Consider the following 21,126-nt stretch of genomic DNA (forward strand, 5'->3'; position numbering starts at 1 on the left):
CCTCTCCAGACGCTCCGCCTCGTCCTCACAGCGACATTTGCTGCTGTCGGCTCTGTCGTTGTTTCGGCTGGTAACTAACATTTTAACTCAAAGTATCACAAACATGAGCGATAACGAGAAAGGCTATGGCCGGGTAAGTGAGACGTTTGTATAATATTTGATTTTATTGACCAAAGTGTAGTTTTGGTATGAAGGTAGACGGTCAATGTGGTTTCACCGTGATGCTAATCGCACTCGCTAACATTAGCAACGTCGCAGCGCGTTAACACAAACTGATACGGAGATGTTGCTTATTTTTTCACCTAAATTAAATGTTTTGATCATATGTGTTGCTTTTCACAGATTGAAAAGAATGCGTAGCAAACTTGAATTAGAACCTTGTTAATGTTCAATCCGGGTGCATGTATTGAAGATGGTAGGCCGCAGGCCTGTGTGCGGGAAATGAAACGCACTTCTTTATTCCTCTTCATCAGCGATCGTTCCTTATGTTTTAGTAACGTGGATGTGGCACAGAATACCCTTATTTTACACATGCGTATGATATGCGTATGCATTTGTGTTCAGAATCAGATAAAAACAAGTTAAAGACACCAACTAGATCTTTTCAAACATCCTAACCGCGTGCATTATTTGCGCTTCTTTGCGCGTGTTTCTGCAGCTGCAAAACCCGGCCTTATTTTGATTTCTGTATGAATCATCTGAACCGATCAATGTTACTTCCCACCAAAGTAATTAAAGCGCATTAGGAAGAACTACTCGATGTACTGCGTTTCCAGGTCCCTTATTTAAACTACACCAGCCTGTTCTTTGCAAATGGCGTTGTCCTGGGCAGCTGTGGGGTTCAGACCTGCTCCAAAGTGAAACTTAAGTGGCCATGACACTTGGAGTAATGTAACCGTCTGTAAACCACGTCCACAAAACCAGTCCCGTCCCCAAGGACAGAACAAGGTCTAGGATTTTAATGACCACACGATCTTATGTAGCCGGTTGTGTTTATTGTCAACCCTTTTAATCCAGACTGCTAACCAGAATGTCTAACTACCCACACAAAATAATAGACGCCCAGCTTAAAAACAATACAAATTGTGTCTCTCCTCTTGATTTATATTTAGTAATGTATGATACAAGCCACGTAGTGACTTTAAAGTGACCTCATCATGACTAATTCGCCTTCGATTGTTAAATTGTACATGTATGTACTGAGCGGCGTCAACATGAGCATCACTTTAAAGGCATGGTGGAAAGTATACAATGTGTACCATGTTTTGCATTTTGGGGTCAGGGAGGACTGTCATGCATGTGATACCACTGTATTAACATATTGAAGCTTTACCGGGTTTCCAATTTGTAACTATAGTCATATTCTTCATGCTTTTCTTTTTCATAAAGGTTAAGATTGGACGAAGAAAAGGCAGAAGAAGTCTCATGACCGCTATATTATCAATAAAATGAAGCTCAGATGTGTGAAGCTGAATTTGTGAATGCATGCTAAAACATGAGGAGGGAAGAAGTATGGGCAGTGTGTGGAAAGGGGGAAGTAAGAAGAATTAAGAAATTTGAAGAAAGAAGAATAATGTGGCGTAATGAAGTGACAGAAATAAAGAAGTAAATGAAGTAATCTGGATAAGGTATAGGGATAAGTAACTTTTCTAGTCTGTTTGTCAAATGCGTGCATGTCTTTGTTATCCAATGCAACACACAGTAATTTAAATCCTTTACACAACTCATACTTTGTTTTCTGTCATGTTGACAAATTAAATTCATATACAGTATTTGCTGCTTTCACTAGCAATTTTGTTTCAAAACATTTACCTGCTCTCTTTAGCTACACTACCTGAACTGTCCCTTTCCATATTCCTCTGAGACTAGCCTTAATTTATAATTGCACACACATGTGTATATATAGGCTACCTGAGCCTGCCATTTGACCTGTGCTTATAACAGCTCTGTGTGTGTGTGTGGTTCGTTCAGGAGTCCCGCTCTGCCTCGAGGAGCGTGTCTCATGGCTCCCATGGCTCCGGGAAGTCAGCGAGTCGCTCCCCGGCCCGCTCCAAAGAAGGATCCCGCCGGTCCCACTCCAAATCCCACTCACGGTCCAGGTCTAAATCTGGGTATGAAAACAAGCTTTATTAAAAGGTTTATTGCAATACAATTTGATCGTTCCGCTGTCTTGTTTTTACCTGTTATCCAAAAATTGGCAATCATAATTTTCCGCAAGTATCTTCTGAATGCCTTTTAGTTTTTTGGCCTGAACTGCGATACTAAGTTGTTGTTCTAGCTAATGAATGTGACGTTTGTTGTCAGCTCTCGCCGGGGCTCCAGGCGTCACTACAGCCGCTCTCGCTCCCGTTCCCGCTCGTACCGCAGGCGCTCCCGCAGCAGGTCATACAGCGGCGAAAGACGCCATCGAAGCCATAGCCGGTCGCCCATGTCCAACCGCCGCAGGCACATCGGCAACAGAGTATGTTGTGATGCCATTCTTTCCAATCTGAAAAAACTTAATGAATTAACCTGTATTTCTGTTGCTATAGGCGAATCCCGACCCTAACGCCTGTATTGGAGTGTTTGGTCTGAGCTTGTACACCACAGAGCGGGACCTGAGGGATGTCTTCTCTAAATATGGCCCTCTAGCCGACGTCAGTATTGTGTATGACCAGCAGTCGAGGCGCTCCCGGGGCTTTGCCTTTGTTTACTTTGAGAACACAGAAGATTCAAAAGAGGTAAGAAAAGAGAAATGCATATCTTGAATACTTGATGAAATGTGCATTGTGGTGTAAATGATTAAAATTGTTCATTCAGGCTAAGGAGAGAGCTAATGGCATGGAACTGGATGGGCGCAGGATTCGAGTGGACTTCTCCATCACAAAAAGACCCCACACACCAACACCTGGGATATATATGGGCCGTCCAACATAGTAAGAACTTCTACTACACAGCATTTGTATTAATGGACTACAGTAGTCTTTAAAAAAAAATAATAATAATCATAATCAATAATAATAATAAAAGAAAAATGTAAAAAATTACATTGAGCCATAAACGGTAATAGTATTTGTACACTCTGCTAATTCTACAACATGTTCTTCAAAGTGCGCTGTAGTCTTAGTCCATCTTGTGAACAAAATTAAATATGTCACAAGTGTATTATTGATGTTTTGTCCAGTAGGGTTCGGATGATGCGCTTCCATCATAAGAATATGTATCGTAGCACACGGGGGCGCCAAGGCAAATTCGATGCATCTTGCAATGCACCAAATATCATTTAATCTTGCAATACTAAACACTGAATTGAAAATGAAATCACAAGTTGAGCAAAACATTTTGGAAAGTGGTGAAAAGGGCATGTTACAACTGTGGCTCTTTAGTTTTAAATTAATCAGCACTGGTAATGGGCCTTTCTTAATAATTACTACTGTGTATATGCGGTCTTGATATTTTACACTTAATGCACTCCGCTGCGTGTTAAGCCTGTGCCCATCATCACTTGCTCACTCCAGAGTTACATTCTCAAAAACATCCAAGTTTGTGTTAAAAAATAATATAAAAAATAGGACAACCAGGCTTTGGCACTACATGACTGAGTGCACACACACATAAGATCCAATCTTTGCCATAATCCTCTTTCTCCACTGGTCCAAACGAGTTTACGCATTGTCTTCCAGTAAAAGCATAAAGTTGTCCTGAATGAGCGGAAATGGTTGTTTTAATAAACTGCTGGTCTGTGGAAAGCCAAGAGCGTGTGGCATAGACAGCCCACTTCAATTATCTACTGTACATCACTGCACTTAACTTTTGTCTTAACTTGTAAGCCCTGGAGTATAAGGTGGCTTTGGAAAATTGGAAAGCATGAAAAATGTATTTCGAAAATAAAGCCCATAAAATGTATGCAAACCATGGCACACTAACGCAGTAGTTAAAGCTTATTTAAAGATTGCCCCATGGCTTCAATTTGGTGTGGCCTGTCTACATGCCTATGTGAGTCCTGACCAAAATTAACAAAATTGATATAGTTAAAGCTATTACCTAAGCTGGTAATAACAATATCAACTTTAAAGCTGTGGTGGTCAAATTATTTTCTTGAGGTAGAGTAAATTGTGAGCCTCAAATAAAGCACATATTCCTCCAGCGTGAACCAGGAAATGAGAGGCTATTTTAGCCGAGACGGTCTTAAAGCACCCGAAGGAGAGTCACATGATCAGTGGAGCTCCACACCTCCAAAGGAAATGACATCACCACTTTTTCCCCCGGACTTTTATTTCAATGAATCTCAATAAGATGTCTTCATTAATCTCCATTACCCTTAATGTTCGGGTTAGTTTGGATTAGTTTTGGTTAGAGTTGTCATGTCATTTCTTGTGGAGAATTAGATTTTCACTGATCACGTACCCCTCAATCGGCTGCATCCACGTCCTTCTCAAATGAACTCCGGCTTCTTAACTCAAGTGAACAATCGAGGATCTGTGAGGGCTAGAAATGCATTTAGGCTACAGCTGAAAGATTTCTCAATTACCATAGGTTGTTCTGTGCCAAGTTATGAATTATTTAGCATAAAACTGAGTTTGGGTGAGTTAACAGTAACATAAATAGCCATTTCAGAAATTATTAATGGTGTCATAATGTTTGGCAGAGTAGTCCGAGTGCAAAATGTACAATGCTGCCCTTATATTTAATCTTTTATTTAACCAGGAAATTCTCATTGAGATTAAAAACCTCTTTTTTTCAAGGGAGCCCTGGCCAAGAGGCAGCAAAAGATGGTTACAATCTCAATTACAATTCTCAAAAGGAAATGACAGAAGCTGGCCTCTCCTGTCCTGGTAGAATTCTTGTCCATTACTGGCTAATGAAACGGAGCTAGACAGTCCCATCAATATGCTTAATGTCATCAAAATATTGCGGTACTGCACTTATGACCACAATGACATGCAGTAATGTACTGCAAAACGATATATTGTCCCAGGCCTGTAATTACCTAATACAGTTGCCGCTCTAACTCTGAACAGCGCTGCTCAAATTTAGACGCTCTTACATTTGTTTTTGAGGTGTGGGTTAGGAAAACTTTACTTAGCACAGTAACGCAGCGATTAGTGCTCGTGCTGTAAACTGCGTGACGATGGCATGTTCCCTTTGCGTCTGTGGGGAACTACAAATATGTAAAATGGGCTCATTCAGCCAGGTGATTCTGACCCATTAGCCTGGCTCCACATCTGGAGATGAGTACCCGGGGCCCTGCCAACAGTGGCTGCCCACTGCTCCTACAGGTTGCCCCAGCCAGCGGCACTTAAGGATGGGTCAAATGCATGAAAATTAGCCTAAGGCTACAATCCGGTGTGGCTTGTTCATTAACTTGCACTGTCCCTACCAAATAAACCATAAATAAATAAATAAATAGAACAACTTTCCCTACATGGTTCAATAAAGTGTACCTTACCCTTGACTGTTTTGTGCAGTGGTGGAGGTGGCCCCAGTGGTCCTCGCCGATACTCACGAGACTATGACCGAGGCTATGACCGTGGTTATGACAGAGGAGGCTATGATCGCTACGAAGACAGAGATTACTACAGATCGTACAGGTAAGTGTGTGCCTTGGCAGCCTTTTATTTAGTGTTTTTGAGCCCTGTTTAAAAGATTTTGAACAAAATTTTATTTCAGAAAACGCTCCCCATCACCCTATTACAGAGGGCAGTACCGATCCCGGTCCAGGTCACGATCCTATTCTCCACGTAAGTTTGTCAACTTTACTTGTCTTATCTAGTACAAATATGCACATTTTTAAAAGTGGTTTATTTTTTTACAGGTCGCTATTGAATAATGAAGTTAATGGTCTCCCTCGAAGCACAGAATGAGTACATTGTATGTTGAGTGGTCAATTAATTTTACAGTCTTTATTAGATGGTCATTTAATGTCCATGTGCTGTATCTGTAAACCAAGAACAATGGTAAAAAACAAAAGAAAATGTGTGTGAGCTGTCATGTTTTAATTTTACACTTCATGGTTACATTATTGATTTTTATTTTTTGTATGCTGTATGAGTCTTTGAAGAAATAAAAGGAAGTTTCATTCCCCACTTTTCATGACTTTTGAACTTTGTTTTTTGGTATATATGGTGAATTGTCAGAAATATGCATTGCAATGAAGTAGGTCATTGCCATGTAGTGATCCTTCAGGTGGTGTCCAGCGGCATCACTTGGAATCATATATGGGTTATGGGGGGAATCTCGTTCTTTAGTGTTTTTGGATAGTAACCAGTCTTACTGTGAAGATTATTTCCCCCTGCTGGCTACACTCAACTATATCGCGGAGAAACTAGGACTACATTTTCCTTCCAAGTATCATAAATCAAAATTCGTTTTAGAAATGGATATCAATTTTGTATTCATACAATTAAATGGTATCTTTAAACACATGAGACATTTGTGTCCTATAGGCTCATTCTAAAACGTAAAGTCCAAATATCTTCGTCCTGCTCTCAGGTTGAGGCCATTTTAAGTGCCTAAACACCTAAATGTAAAGCTAAAGTGCTTTTTCAGCACTGTGCGCCCAAACACCGCAATATGCACATTATTTTGTAAACAAGTCACTGCTTGGACATTCCTCAGCTCTCGTTTGGACGTAAACACGGATCGTCACTGCTGCCTGACACACTCCACTACAGTAGGGTGGCAGTACTGCTCCTGCACGGTACATACAGTCACATGCAGAAACACTCAAGTGTAAAAGGCAATGGCGCTGGCTCCTCCCCCTGCAGCTGTAGGTGCAAGACATGCATGAAGGCTGACTGCAGCCAGGGCCCTTCACCAAACTGCACTGCTCAGTGCAACCTTTGCTCAAGCCTCTGCGCTTCTTGTACATTCACCTGCAACAAAAGGATAAAAGCAATTCGTGGTGCCTTAAGTAAATTAACATTTGTTATCACAAAGCAAATATTTACAGTAACATTTCAGCATTTGTTCTATGGAGCCGCCGACCCACCGGTTCGACGGAAGGGTGTATACTGGCCATTTTAAAAATGGAAAAAGTTCTGAATTCCGAGGGAATATAGTGAGTTTGTTATGTTGTAAATGAAATGACAACAGAGATCATTAAAACAGATATTTTTCAATGCTTAGGAATAACCTGCAATAAAGAGATAATATTTAAGAAAAATAATAATTAAATAATAAAGGAGAAAATTTGAAGATTGCAGTTTTAATTGACAAAGCATTGATCGAAATGAGTGAGTTTGAAACGTCCCATTTCCACACGCTCACATACCTCCAATCATCCATTTTCACATGTCTCAATGAGCTGAGAGAAAGAAAATAAATACAAATGAAACCACTTTGGATTTACTGGGTTGAAAGTGCTCTTACAGCGGCCAGATTTTCAAGCCCCTTTCAGTGACCAGAATGGAGCATCTTTATGCATATAATAGCATATACTTACATATATATGTATATACACTTATATTAAACCCACAGCCTTTAGAGATCATCATGCTACTTCTCTCTCGGCTGGTAAAGTCAGAGCGATCCCTCATGCACCTCCAAACATTTTTTCTACTGATTTTGTGGGAGATTTTTAAATAGAGGCGGTGCTTGCTGGCTCCCAGAGTAGCGTCGTAACGACACTTTTTTCTCCAGTCCCTGTTAAAAGAGTTTGACCAGGGCCAGAGTTGGTGCTGGGGGGTCGCTGATACAAGCTTTCCTGGGCAGCACTTGCTGCGTTTTCCCAGCCGATTTTTTTTATTTTATTATTATTTTTTTTATTTTTACTTCTGCATATTGCCACCCGAGATCTGACACCGCTCGAGATTTTCCCTCTCAGATCATGAACAAACTATATGTTGGGAATTTAAGTCCTTCGGTCACTGTCGAGGACTTGAAGGAGCTCCTAGAAAAGAGGAAGCTGCCAGTGGCCGAGCAGGTCTTTCTGAAATCGGGCTATGCTTTTGTGGACTTCTCCGACCAAAACTCGGCCATACAGGTTCTCCACGCTCTAGATGGTAAGTGTGGCTTTGATAAGGTCACGAGTGATGCTGCTGTGAGACACTGAATGCAAACTGCAAAAATAGCCAAAGCACAATATAATAGCGCCACAGGGTCGGGGAAATATCCGTTATTGCCCGTGTTTTTGTGCTGAGGACTTTGCGTTCACATCCGTGTGCCATCAGAGTTAGATGAGCGGCCAGTCATGCAACAAAACCTGAATAAATGATCGCGCACACCGCACACACTCCGAGCCAAAGCTTATAGCAGCCGTTTGCCTAAAGAAAACACAAGCCGTGCTCACGTAATTAACAATAAGTACATTTGGGAGATTCCGACAGAGTGCCTGCGCGCTACTTTGCAGTCACCCGCTGGAATGTATGGGATGGTCTGACGGTTCGGGTAGGCATAATTATTTTTCACTTATTTTTTATCTTGATTTTATTGAAGAGAGCAGGGCGACGCGAGCGCGGAAAACTTGTCAGAGGCGTGTTCCTCTGATGTCTGGCTATGTTTTTACGAGGTGTCTTGGAGGTGGGTCGCGGGGGTCCGGGGAAAGGGCTAATAAACAGGTAGCAGAGGGGGGACGAGGTGAGACGCTGCTAATTCCGTGCTGCGCCAGCATAATAGTAACGTAAAGCGGTATTGAGGCTAACCCGGGGCGCTTCAGAGAGCAGCCCCGGTCTCAGTCCACATGGGAGAATTAAGAAACACCTACCTACCAAGCAAAGAGCACAAGTCACTCTTCTTTCCAAACCATCTCCGCTTTCACGTTGCATTCTTTACAGTGAGCGGAAAACATACCCCACATCGCACTCACAGGGTCGTGGGAGTGGAAAGCATGGCTGCCCAGTTCACCCATTCTACTATTAAAGCTTTTTCCTTGTTTTGCGGCTTGAATCTTATTTTTTATTCTTTCACCGCTCACGTCACAATGTAAACATGGCCATATCCCCGTCGCCGTGCTGTAGCTAAAAGTACTTTCCATGATTTGTGTGTATGAATGGGGGGGACGCAACTACTTGGCGAAGTGATTCAAAGTGCTGTGCTGTAGGCCTACCAGCTTTTTTGCTTTGTTACTTTCTTGACTCGACTAACGCCACATTATCAATTTTCCGTCCCTACAGGTGCTACAGTTCACGGACAGGTGATAGTGATAGACTACTCGGTTCCCAAAAACCAAAGGTAGGCCTACAGTCTTTGAGCCAAACACAAACTCACTTTTACGCACACACACACACACTCACGCACACACACTTTGTCATAAGCCTATATTGTCTGAGCCCCATGGCAGAGCCTCCGTGACCTGTAGGCTTCCGCTGTGAAATATAGCAAGGGCGTTTGTCAAATAAACTCACACAAATGTGGCCTTAGAGATGCACAGAAATTCGAAAGCGCCCTTAACCCAATTATCGTCTTTTCTAGAAAGCACAGGACGCGACACGAGGGCAGACTCGCTCTCCCTCACAGCAGCTCACATGGGTGCTGCCATGTTAGGCCACTTAAAGACAAGGGAGGGGACATGAGAGACAACGAATAATTGCTTCTTAATTGCATTTTTTTTTTACGTGGGATTTGATTTGAACGCAAGAAGGTTCACAAATATCCTCACAAACCCCATTACGAGGTTTCTGGGTGTGTGACGACGCAAGAGTTAATGCGTGGTCTGTATTCTATAGGGCAGGCTTTAACTCCTCACTCGCCGTGTCACTCCTCCTCGGCCAATGTTTTCCTGCAATGTGTCCCTCCGCTCTACATTTCTTTCAAACAAAAAATATTTCTGCAAATTCATCTTATATACGTTGTGGCTGTGTAATAACAAGCGCATTGTCTATTGTGCGTAAAAGTAGAGGCGGCTGTGCGTCTGGAATGCGTTTGCCTCATGTTCTAGCGCGGAAATGCCATTGAAATATAGGGAGAGACTACATTGCGTGACCAAAAGGTAAATATTCAAGCCCCTTGTGAAAGACCACGTGACCTACACTTTAGACGGTTCCACCAGTCCTCTCCTTTGGGTGCTGCCTGTTGTTTGCGCTCAGTTTACCCTGTTTTGCAGCGTGACTGTGTAAATGCAATCTATATAAAATGGTGCGTGCGTTTGAAGTTGCATTTGGGGCCGCTCATGCCTTGTTTTCTCATTACAAGTCTTGTTTTGGAGCACGGTTTTGCCAGCTTTTGTGCGCAACATGGTGTACAAGCCTGCGCCACTCCCCACAGTTGTGCACGTAGGCCAATGTTGGGAGAGCCTCATGGCAGCCATGATGGCCATACACACTCCCTGCATAGGCTACAGGAGGAATCACATGAACTGAGCGTCCATACATGTGGCTGCATGTGCCCAATAGGAGAGCAGAGCTGTAGGGCTGTGTTATGCTCTCCCCGGGCCTTTAAAGCGGAATCTCCGCCATATGAGCGAAGTGTGCGGAACATGAGTGTAGGATACGCATTGAACGTGAGCGAATGGGAAGAATTATACACATTTATTTACTATGATGAAAGGCTGCCTGATTAGCATGCAACATGGGTCACTGGAATGATAATGAATTATAGAAATTAATGTTGGTATTCAAATGCAATTTTAGATTCGTCTTTTTGTCCAAATAAATTCCATTGCGGTGGTAGATAAATTGGGCGTGTTAAATAATGCACATAAATTAACTTTTAAATGACATTTAATTTATCTGAATAATGTTTTCCACAAGTCATTAAATAATTTTGAAACAATAGTGACTAAATTAGTGCAAGTAGTCCTTGTAATCTTTCTTTCTCTCTCGCTCTCTCTCTTTTGCGATTGGAAACGTATGTGAGTAGAGTGTTTAGCCAAGCATGAATGAGTGAATTAGTAGGCCTACTTTCTGTTGAAGAATCTGAGTGTGGCCCCTCGCTCACAGGCCTGTTACTGTTTTTATGGCTTTAGCTGTGACATCCATATGTATTTTGATGTGTTTGGACAAAGATGGTTTAGTAATAAATTGTTTGTTATTTAGAGACAGAAAAAGAAATCAACCCACCCTCGTAGCTAGAGCATTTAATCTTACTTTTATAGTTAATGTGCTTTGTAGAAAAGGCCTTAAAATTACAAAGGTATTGGTGTAAATGGGGAAATTAATCTTAATGTTGTTCTGAGTCTTAGTTCTGTTTTTTCTTTGTAAAATGTGCATTAGTGTTATTTGCTGATTCTTCCTTTAGGGTTAATCAAGCTGCAGTTTTTAATTAGCAAGAATTAAGGCTTTTAAAAATCTATAAATTCTGACGGAAGATTTATAGTAATTTCAAGAATATTGGCTACAATATAAAATAAAATAAATAGTTGCTCTTTCAGTTCTCTTTCTGTAAGCAATTAAAATTACTGCTAAAAAGTTGCTAATACATTCTCAATTGCTTGAAACTCACTATTTTATTTTTTGCACGTTTTTTTCCTGCATGTTAAAATACGGATAAGTGTCGCTGGCTTCTGATGCAGTTACAAATGTAATATTGTTATAACTAGATTGTTTTTGCATTGTCATTGCGTGAGTCGTTTGCCCATGTTTGTGCTTGGGTTTGTTGGATTGGTTGACAGTAGGTGTACAGGATATTTCTCCTCCCCTGCTCTTCCTCACGTGCGAACAGTAGAAGTGTGTCTGGTGCTAATTGATATTGCTGCTACATAGATGACATGGAGTGCTCGCAGACTCCGCAAAGGTGTGGAAGATGTGGGCAGAGTGAGTCCTCACCGCTGCGTGAAGGCGGCCTCTCCTGCTATTGTTTATTATAATGTTCAGATATATTTATTATTTTATTTTGGAAATGTCTCAGAGAATCTTTACTGGGTTTTTTAAAAGGGTTTTTTGACCTGAAGGCTTTATTTGACGGGAGAGTTCAATATGAAAGGGGGTGAAGTACGGGGAGAGACATTCCGCAAATTGTCAAAGTCTACTCAAACCCACAGCGCTGTGTGGACAAAACAGTGTTACGCCGTATGTGCAGCAGCCTCAGACCTTCACCAGAATAATCACTTTTCATATCTACATCTGAAGTAATAGTAAACAATTAAGATGTGTGGCCTGGCTTCCCTGAGCTTACTTTCTCACGCTACTTAAGCCTCCATTGATTTGACCATATCTGACGACATGGGTGTAAACACTGCATTGCAGCGCAGTGCACACAGACGTATGTGTCCGCTCGAAGAGTCTAAATAGCGAAACATGAGAGCCAACAGTTGATCCACTCTGAATCCATTAATACTCTCTGGTTGATCCTGGTGTGGAGAAATACTCAGGACTGTCCGGAGTGACAAGGAAAGGGCACTATGATGCTGCCGACCTCCTCACCTGTCGACAATAGGCTCAGTCATGCCTGAAAGAATCAAGAGTATCTCATGCTCCCATCGGCCGCATCCTTCGAGCTGTCCCAAGATCTTGAGTGACTTCTTTCAAATTTCTTATTCATGAAAATTGTTTACACTGTGTAATTAAAGCAATACAAAAAACAAATATTTATGTTAGCGTAGGCCCTAGCACAGTAGTTATAGGCTAAGTTGTATCAAATGGGTGAGTTGAGTTTATGCTTAAATAAGTTATGCACCTTTTTTTTTCTTTTTTTTTTTACAAATAGACAACGCAAGCCATAGTATTTACTCCTAATGCTATGGAGCAAAGGGAGATTTTAACACAATCTCAATATTATAGTTATTAATACTAATCTGCAATCCCATCACCACTTTCTCCTCATGCTAGCTCTGTCTTTGAGTCTGACCTCCACAAAGCGGCAAGCACATCAAGCTTAAGCAATGATTGGGACAAATGTCACGTGTGGAATAGTTTCTCATATTAATCTCCAAAGCCTGGAAGGCCTTTTATCACATTACTAACTACTAATGTATGTATCCCCAGCGAGCGTTTTGCCCTAACTTGAAAACAGTTTGCACAGTAGTTTGTGAACCGCTCAATTCCCTTTTAATGAAATAAAGGCACTCCATTTGTAATTTGTACTAAAATTGAGTTTTCTATTTGCTAAAGAAAAAAATAGATCAGCCTCCTTGCTTAATTACCCAAGTCATTTTTGGCAAAGTGAGATGTTTGTTTCATTCTAGCTGCGTCTTTTAGGTGTCATTGTGTCCTCAGCCAATGAGAAAGCTTGTCAAAACAAAAACTCAATGTCCAAGCCATCTCATCAAATATTCCAATTATTTTTTTTCTCTATTGTACGCTAGGAGGCTGACATGTTTTGACCCTGTCGCTCCCACGCTAGTGATCATTTTTAACCAGGAACATTGATTACACACAGAGTCCTAAGCTATGTTCATAATCTTTCTTAACAGTTTTCAACTTTATATTAGAAACTAAAATCCTATTCAATCATCAGAAATGTCTGACATTATTGAACAATATTAGGTGATAGGTGATATGAGCTTGCAACTTTTTTTTCTTAAACAACCCTGAAGCTCTAAGCTCAATCGTAGTCCACAATATTGACATAATAAACCTCCGTCAGCTACTGTTGAAATGGTTTGCTTATGCTGCATTAGTTAAGCCTTTATTTGTCCTGTGAAGAATCGCACATTTAATTCTTTATTAAGACCTAATATATACAGCTTCTTACTTCTAAAAATCAGTGTAGCGTATATTTTTCTTCCGCTTCCTCCTGCTACAGAGTACATAGCTTAAGGGCTGAGCGAGATGAGATGCGAGAGAATTGTGAATTCATTGTGTGTCTGTATATCTGACTTGTGGGATCGCTGCGTAAGCTTCCGGAGATTTCCCTCTTTTTTTTTTTTTCTCCTTTTCTTTTTTTCTTTCTACTGATACAAGCGTGTAGCAGCCGCCTTCACACCAGGCCGTCATTCATATCTTTACTGCAACCTGTTGAGTGAGCAATGTACTTCACAAAGTCATTATGTGAAGGAGGGATTTAAAATCGGACAAACTGAATATAGCAACTATAACAAGTGTCTGGAAAAGCTTAAAGGAAGAGACAGTTTCACTCAGGAGCGCTGTGTTGGTCTGTAAGCATGAGTTTGATTTCGGTTTTGGTTGTTCCAAATGCCTTCCAGTCACACAGTCATATCAAGTGAGTCAGATTTATCAGACGCCAGACTGGAGTGCTGTAGAATTAGTTTCAGCTTTAAGTTTTGTTGTTTTTGTCACATTTAATTATCATTTTTGGCTGATTTTGCATTTTGCTGTGAACTCCTGGTAAAATATGAAATTGTGCGTTATTTTTCTTTTATTGAAAATAATCTGTTAAAATTTGTATAAAAAATTTGGAATAACGTTTGTTTTGTCCTTCAGTACATTGTAAAAGCAGACAAAAATACTCTTGTGAATGGTGATCTGATTATGAAGTAGCAGAATAGGCAACAGTGCTTCACACTTGCATAAAATTACAAGAAAACAGATCAAATCAATCCATAAAACATCAACCTAAAAATAACTTTATTACAGTAAAAGGCAAGAGTGCAGATAACGTACTTTCAGTGTCATATGCACGGATAAAAAAGCCCTGTTTTCAGCCTGGATTTGAACATTGTCAGAGTTGAATCCTTGTTATTTACATTACCTTGACAGCATTGCTCCTTTAAAGCTGTGAAATATGCTTATTAAACTCATCGGGCGGGATGAACGTGTTATGAAAGTTAGAAATGGATTCCTCCTTCATTGTTAACAAAAAAATCTGAGGCCTTTAATTTGTCACATCTATTACAAAAACAAGAACATCAGATGTTGCCTAGTTTTTCACTGGAAAAGTGAAACAATTATCATGTTTTATCTATTATATAATTTATTATTAGATTATCTGACTCATGTCTTTGTGCAAATTGATCTTGTTTTTATGATGTGTTGTTAAAGGTATTTTGGTGCAGAATCTCTTAAACCTACACAATGTATTTGTTCTATTATTCTATTATTAGAGTGATCAAAGTTTTGTGAAATGTTATTAAAGGCCCTGATGAAACCACTTTGTGGGAGCTAAAGCACTGCCCTTAATTTGATGTATACAGTGGTGTATCGTTAGTGCTTTGCGTTTCATAGCTAGAAGGTCCCAGGTTCGATGTCTGTGTGGAGTTTGCGTGTTCTCTGCGCAGGCTTCCTCCGGGCACACTGGTTTCTCCTACCAATAAAATAAAGTACAATAGGCCAGGATGAGTGAGAGTGTGTTTGAGAGTACGAGTGGGGGATGACGGATGGAAATCAGCCCCTGTTTACTGGTGTGGCGTGCTCATTAACATGCACTACCACAACCAACAAATAAACAAATATTTGTTTGATATTTGTTGTTTGTTGAATTTGTTGTACAATGATAACTAATGTGATGCATTTTCTGATCAGCTGGCAATTATGGTTATACTAAATGCTGTCTTTGTGCAGTTGCTACCTCATGCAATCTCCAAAATAAAAATGTTTTGCTTACTTGAATTCTAATTACATTCCTACCCGCATGCCGCTTGTACACCCAACTTTTCCCTTTTGAAATCCAGTAATTGAAGATGCCCCAGCTGCCCTCCTGGTACCGCCACCCTCGCTTTGCAGTATAGTCAATGGGAGCGCCGTTGTGGATTCCGCCGGATGTTGAGTTTAATGTTTCCTCGCCCGCCTGCTGTGCCATTGCTTCCTTGGGTGTGGTTGCTATGCAGCAGGTGGAGAATCCCCACTCAAGTCCTTGTCCCAAATCAACACCACTGCCCCCCCCCCCCCCCCCCCCCCCCCCCCCATGCATGGCAACTTAAGAGCAGTGATGGCCAGCGAACAGGTGAAATGATATGGTGAAAACTCTCGTGGGTGCGTCAGGCGGTAGTAGGCAGAGAAAGTATATGAGGATGGCTGGATTAAAGTCCCGAGCTGGGATCATGGGAATGGCATTGACCTAAAGATTCACCCGGGTCAAATGTACCGTCTAATCTTGCTGGACATATCTATACTTCAATATAACGCTCACGTTACAACGCTGCCTGTGGGAACCGTTCAGCGCTATACAACGGCTGTCTTAGATGCTACTCTTGATAAATGTGTATTTTAAATAGTACCTCTCCAGATTTCATGTATGCTGCCGGTGCGCTGTAGATTACTGCGTCTTGCTCGTTCCATCTATAACCTCCACCGTTTTATAAATAAATACGTCTTTCACAATCAAACTAGTCACGTTGAGTGAAGTGATATCAGGGATTAAATCAATACAACACTGTGCTTTGTGCAACGCTTGATTTGCAAATAATTAATTTCAAGGGACTTTACCTGTGAAATCCATTTTGCCCCGTTTGGACCGTAGACAAATTGGAAATATGGAGTACAGGATTTTACAATGCACTGATTTATACTTCTTTTTTTTAACACATACAGTGTTTAAATGAACAGTAGGAGCAGGACAGCTGTTGTAATCGCACAGTCTGTAAACTGTGTTCCTGCCGCGCTGCCAGAACTATTTCTCCAATTCATTTTGCATCAAGAAAACAAGAGGATATCCTTGACGGGCGTTTATTCCTAACTCAAACGACACGGGCCCATTTGTACATTCTGATTATGGCAATCTCGGCTCTGTTTTTGGTGACGCCGTGCGGTAACGAAATGGGTCCGTGTTTAGAAAGTGACCCGCTTTGTCAATCACGGCGCCGCTTACTACACAAGGGCAAAAAAAGACTGAGGCGGGCGGTTATGCGTGTTTACTGGTCCCACTTTACGCCATTGAGACGGATGCTGGTTGCCACAGTAACCAGATTGCGTGTTGTCCTTAGTAACAGGAGAGTTTCTGTGGTGAAGGGTACAGAGCTCTACGGTTACGTTACAGTATTACATTCGTTCATTCACATTTATTTATTTATTTATTTATTTCCTACGAGGGGCCAATGTGACAGTCCTTTTAAATGTCTGACACAACCTGAAATAAAATACAACAAACTGTGAGGCTTTGCTGTGACATACTTGAAATAAAGGTTAGCCAAAGCTGTAATAAAATCATCTCTTTTCTCATATCTCTCTGCATTTAAATCATGAATCTACCCTCAAAGCACTTCCTGAATCTGTGAGCACATGGTTATGATGAGCAAACCTACTGATGAAATGTCCCAAGTTTTCAGTTCATATTCCAGTTTGCAACAAGTCCGTCCTCACACACTAATTTTGTCTGCTCCTCATGAGGGCAGTTTTAGCGCAGAGCGTGTTCCTGCATCCAGCCTTAAATTGTTCCGCGTGGCTAAGGCTCAGCAGCAGCAGCAGCAGCAGCAGTGGTCAGAGTGCTGACTTTATGTGACTGCGAATGCAACATGCGTCTGCAGCGAGGCGTCCCCCAGAAACGCACGCAAGGAATACCCCGCCCTGTTCTGTCCGACGGTGTGTCCAGGGAAAGTGCCGATTCTGTGCTTTGTGTTCCTGGAATCCAGCCACATTCTGTGCGCCTGTGTGCGATTGTTTTGGACGAGGATGTGTCAAATCTGTATGTGTTGGTGGCAGTGAATTAAAAGAAGAGCGCGGATCCTTGGGCGGCAGCGTGAAACTGAAGACAGCAACAGGCTTTCAGATCTTTAATGTATTAATGATACACACTTTCATACTTTCATTGTGCACTTGAAGCACTTTATATCAAGGAAACATTCAACCATTCACAAATTTGTACACCACAAGTCTAAAAGCGAAGATATGTTAAGTGTCTGAGCCGAGGACTCAACAACAGCATGAACTTGTTGGGGCTTGGAGCAAACCTTTTATTGACCTTGGGGTCAGTGGGCAATCGCTGAGTAAAGTCAATATTCTTTGTGTTCCACGCTATGCTTAACTGATTTTTTCCCCCTTTTTTCTTTCTTCTAGCTTTTAGTCTTGCTGTAAAGTTCCCTCATGAAAACCACAACTTACAACTTATTCTACTCCTTGATGCCAAAGGGAACACAAATTCCTGTACCCTTTTTTTTTTTTTACAAAGCAACAAGGTACTCGGGTTTCCCCTTCCACTAAAACATGTACAATAGGTGAATCCTCCTGCCAGGTGATTCTCAGCCTGGCTCCACATCTGGAGATGGGTCCCTGGGCTCCTGCCTTCTGCGGCTGCACACTGCTCCTACATGGTTGCCCCAGCAGCATTAAAGGACGGGTCAAATTTCCCGACGGGGATCAATAAAGTATACCTTAGCCTAAAAGGTACAACAAGTATTCTAACCTAACGTGTTCATAATAATAATAGTAATAATAATAATAATAATAATAATAATAATTACAATAATAATAATAATAATGCATTACTCTTATATATCTTCTCTTATTATAGCGCTTTTCCAGACGCCCAAAGTCGCTTTACAATTTTGTGAGTTATTCATTCACACCATACTCGGTGATGATAAGCAAGGCAACCGATCTGCGCCATCAGCGACCACCACCAACCACTCACTCACACACTACATTCGCCAGGGTTCCTGGTGTTCCCAAACGGTCTCCCATCCAAGGACCAGCCAGGCCCTTCTGATGGGACCGGGCATAGCAAAGCCGGTATGGCCACAAGATAGGAGATGGTAATAGACATCCTTGTATAGTATTCTGTTTCACTTTAGCTTTAAACTGCTTCCCTTCAGTCCTTGGGCCTCTGCTGGTAATGTGTAACTTTGCACTGGAATTAGGTGTTCACAAGTGAATTCTATAAATCTTAAATAATACTGCTTATGACAGACACTGTGCATCATTTTTACATTTCACACTGTCCTGTTTCCTGTTTTTGACAATAGCTCCTCTCCCCAAAGCACAAGTAAGTGGTACAGCATGCCTCAAAGTCTCTAAGAAAAAAGCGCTGAGTAGGCTGTCTGTCTATGTCACAGGCAGCGCCCTGCAGTGACCTCTCGTATTCACAAGCCCACTCAAAGCCGTCACTTCCAATACTATTCCATATTAATGCACAGAGCAAGTCTCCCATAGGAACAGTGGCACACACTATGCCATTGTGCCCCCTCTGATAGCACTTCCCCGTCCCGGCGTGGATGTGTGGCAGGGGAAGAGCACTGCAGATAGGGGGCAGCATTTCTCACCCCTTCCAGATCAGAGCTGTGTGTGTGTAAAAGGGAGGGGGACTTGAGTGGCTGAATCCAAGTCGGGGCGGACAAATTAGTAGTCTATAACTGCTACTTCTGGAAGAGAAAAAGAAAGAGAAAGCATTCTATTCAAAAATCAACTTCAGTTGTTTTGTCTATAATGGTGTAAAAAGAAAAAAAGATGACCACAGACAGACTGCAATCTTTTTGGAATCGGTGCTAAAATAAAACAATGTGAATGGAACACAGCCGGGGCGCACAAGCAGGGAACGTACGCTTCTTCCTTCCAAAGTGAATAGACAAATATTCTAAAAATAATTACTGAAAGTTTAAAAAACACTGCATTAGTTGTATACAAAATGATGCATGATTTTTAATGAAAGACATTTTCAAAAAGCTTTAGCCTTGAAGTTACTGACCTTCCCCCCAGAAAAATTACTACAGATCCAATACATTCTCCACACTATAACGGCCAAGTATTTCACTGCAAAAAGTCAATTCTCTCGAGCACAGTGTCCATGTATGTATAAGTGTAGCAGGCTTACATGAAGGCTTCCTGGTTTACCTATTGAAGTATGAAACGATGAAATTCTTCCTATAGGGACAAAGTGAACAGAGTTGTGTGGAAGTGATTTGCTGTAAGCTTTGCATGCCGCACCTTAGCTGCTCAAAGCAGTTGTCTTCAGCCTTTTGTGCGGTGACACTGCGATGACAAGTAGTGATAAATTACAATAGAAACTGTTCATGTGCATATTACAGATACCTGGCGCATGGCACACATTCCTCTACTGCACACAACTTTCTTTATAGAACCAAATGCACAAAGCACAGAAAAAAGAAAAGAGAGAATAAAGCTCGGTGAAGTAAGTTTTCTGCTTGGTGCAGTCAATAGTATTTAGTGTCTTATCAATTGAGATATTATGTAAAGTCAGTTACTGCAATGAAAAAAAAAGGTGAATGTAAATGTCAGAGCAAGTTGCCGTCTTGTGAACAAATATCCTTTACCAAATCAACTACATTGTACTGGCATCTTTTGGCTGGTGTCCTTCCAACGCACATTTCAAGCCAATAATAACAAACAACAATTTTGTGAACCCTGGTATGCTAGTGAATATTTTAGTTGTTTCATTTACAAATCATTCAGATTAATACACTTGGAACAGATGTTCACGTCATACAGAACCTTTCCTATTCTTGCTGTTTGTCCTTCAGGTGATATTGATCAGGCCGGCACAGCCCCGGTGCCAAGGTCTCCAAATACTTCTGTGAAAAATTTTGATATTTATTTCAACCTTGACCATTTTTTCATGTTTCATTCTATCTGTTTAACTTTGCATCGACTTGACTTGAGGAATTCAGTTTCATGCAGTGTGGCACATTTGGTATGTCACTGTATTTGTCTAAAGTGGACTGTGTAATTCTTTGCAGTTTATGTCCAGCAGGCTGTTGTTTTTCAGCTGTAACTAAACTGAATATGACTCTTTCAATATGGCCAGGCAGGTGCAAGTGCGCGAGAGAAGGATGGATGACATGGCCGGGCTATGGCAGGACACCCACAAGTGACAACAACTTTTAGGGTGGGGGTAATAACATTCAGATAGCAATACCTTTTTGATGACATTTGTGAAGAAATAGAAGACGCAAATATGTGTCTTGAATTTGATTTTGTGTCTGCAAATCCCAGCCAACTTAAAGCTTAGAACCCTCAAATTGTATGTTCGTCACTGTTCCTGTTTACAAGACTTAGACTCTTTTCAGGTTAATTATGACACATCCACTTCACGTTTTGGTTTATTTCTTAATTGTTTTATACATTTTTGCCCAAACAAATTCACAGAAAACACTGCTATCAATTGTGTTTAAGATTTTTGTGAAAAAGAGAGTGGGATGGTGGATACTTACTGTTCCTTGTCATTTATCTTTCTCATCAAACTGATGTGTACAATTGTGTGTTAGTTGTGCATTATTCCATTTTCTGATAATACGTACAATTAAATGACTACGCATCAGGGGAAACAGTGGCTCTGTAGCAAACCATTCTTATATCGCTGCACACTGTCTTCTACTGTATACGCTGGTGTATGAATAGTGTGTTTCTGAGTACGGATGGGGTATAACAGGGTGTTTTCAACATGCACTATGGGGAAAATAAGAGGAAAATCATGACCAAAATGAAA

At 41.1% G+C, this 21,126-nt stretch overlaps 2 protein-coding genes across 3 annotated transcripts in view; both read left to right on the top strand.

Moving 5' to 3' along the window:
- Positions 1 to 2: 2 nt before the first annotated feature.
- Positions 3 to 6,026, top strand: tra2b (transformer 2 beta homolog). Its single transcript, XM_079563174.1, has 8 exons — positions 3 to 133; positions 1,972 to 2,111; positions 2,305 to 2,461; positions 2,532 to 2,720; positions 2,800 to 2,915; positions 5,448 to 5,570; positions 5,650 to 5,720; positions 5,795 to 6,026. Exons 1-8 carry the CDS (start codon positions 104 to 106, stop codon positions 5,803 to 5,805), a joined length of 837 nt encoding a protein of 278 aa, XP_079419300.1. The 5' UTR covers positions 3 to 103; the 3' UTR covers positions 5,806 to 6,026.
- Positions 6,027 to 7,598: 1,572 nt separating this feature from the next.
- igf2bp2a (insulin-like growth factor 2 mRNA binding protein 2a) overlaps positions 7,599 to 21,126 on the top strand; it is a 56,499-nt gene continuing 42,971 nt past the window's right edge. The window contains exons 1-2 of one of the 2 annotated variants that reach the window (XM_079562401.1): positions 7,599 to 7,982; positions 9,093 to 9,150. In XM_079562401.1, coding sequence (XP_079418527.1) covers positions 7,808 to 7,982; positions 9,093 to 9,150 — 233 coding nt within the window. In that variant the 5' untranslated portion in view covers positions 7,599 to 7,807. Of the gene's footprint in view, positions 7,983 to 8,258; positions 8,368 to 9,092; positions 9,151 to 21,126 lie in introns of those variants that run through there. The other variant, XM_079562402.1, reaches the window with a different exon arrangement.

Source organism: Gobius niger, assembly GCF_951799975.1.
Source record: "Gobius niger genome assembly, chromosome: 9".
Classification (NCBI taxonomy): domain Eukaryota; kingdom Metazoa; phylum Chordata; class Actinopteri; order Gobiiformes; family Gobiidae; genus Gobius; species Gobius niger.

Excerpts from the sequence above, each read along its gene's own strand:
- tra2b (XM_079563174.1), top strand. The coding sequence starts at position 104 with ATGAGCGATAACGAGAAAGGCTATGGCCGG. Across the intron at positions 2,462-2,531 it reads GCAGGCACATCGGCAACAGA|GCGAATCCCGACCCTAACGC; the intron begins GTATGTTGTGAT and ends CTGTTGCTATAG. Across the intron at positions 5,571-5,649 it reads GATTACTACAGATCGTACAG|AAAACGCTCCCCATCACCCT; the intron begins GTAAGTGTGTGC and ends ATTTTATTTCAG.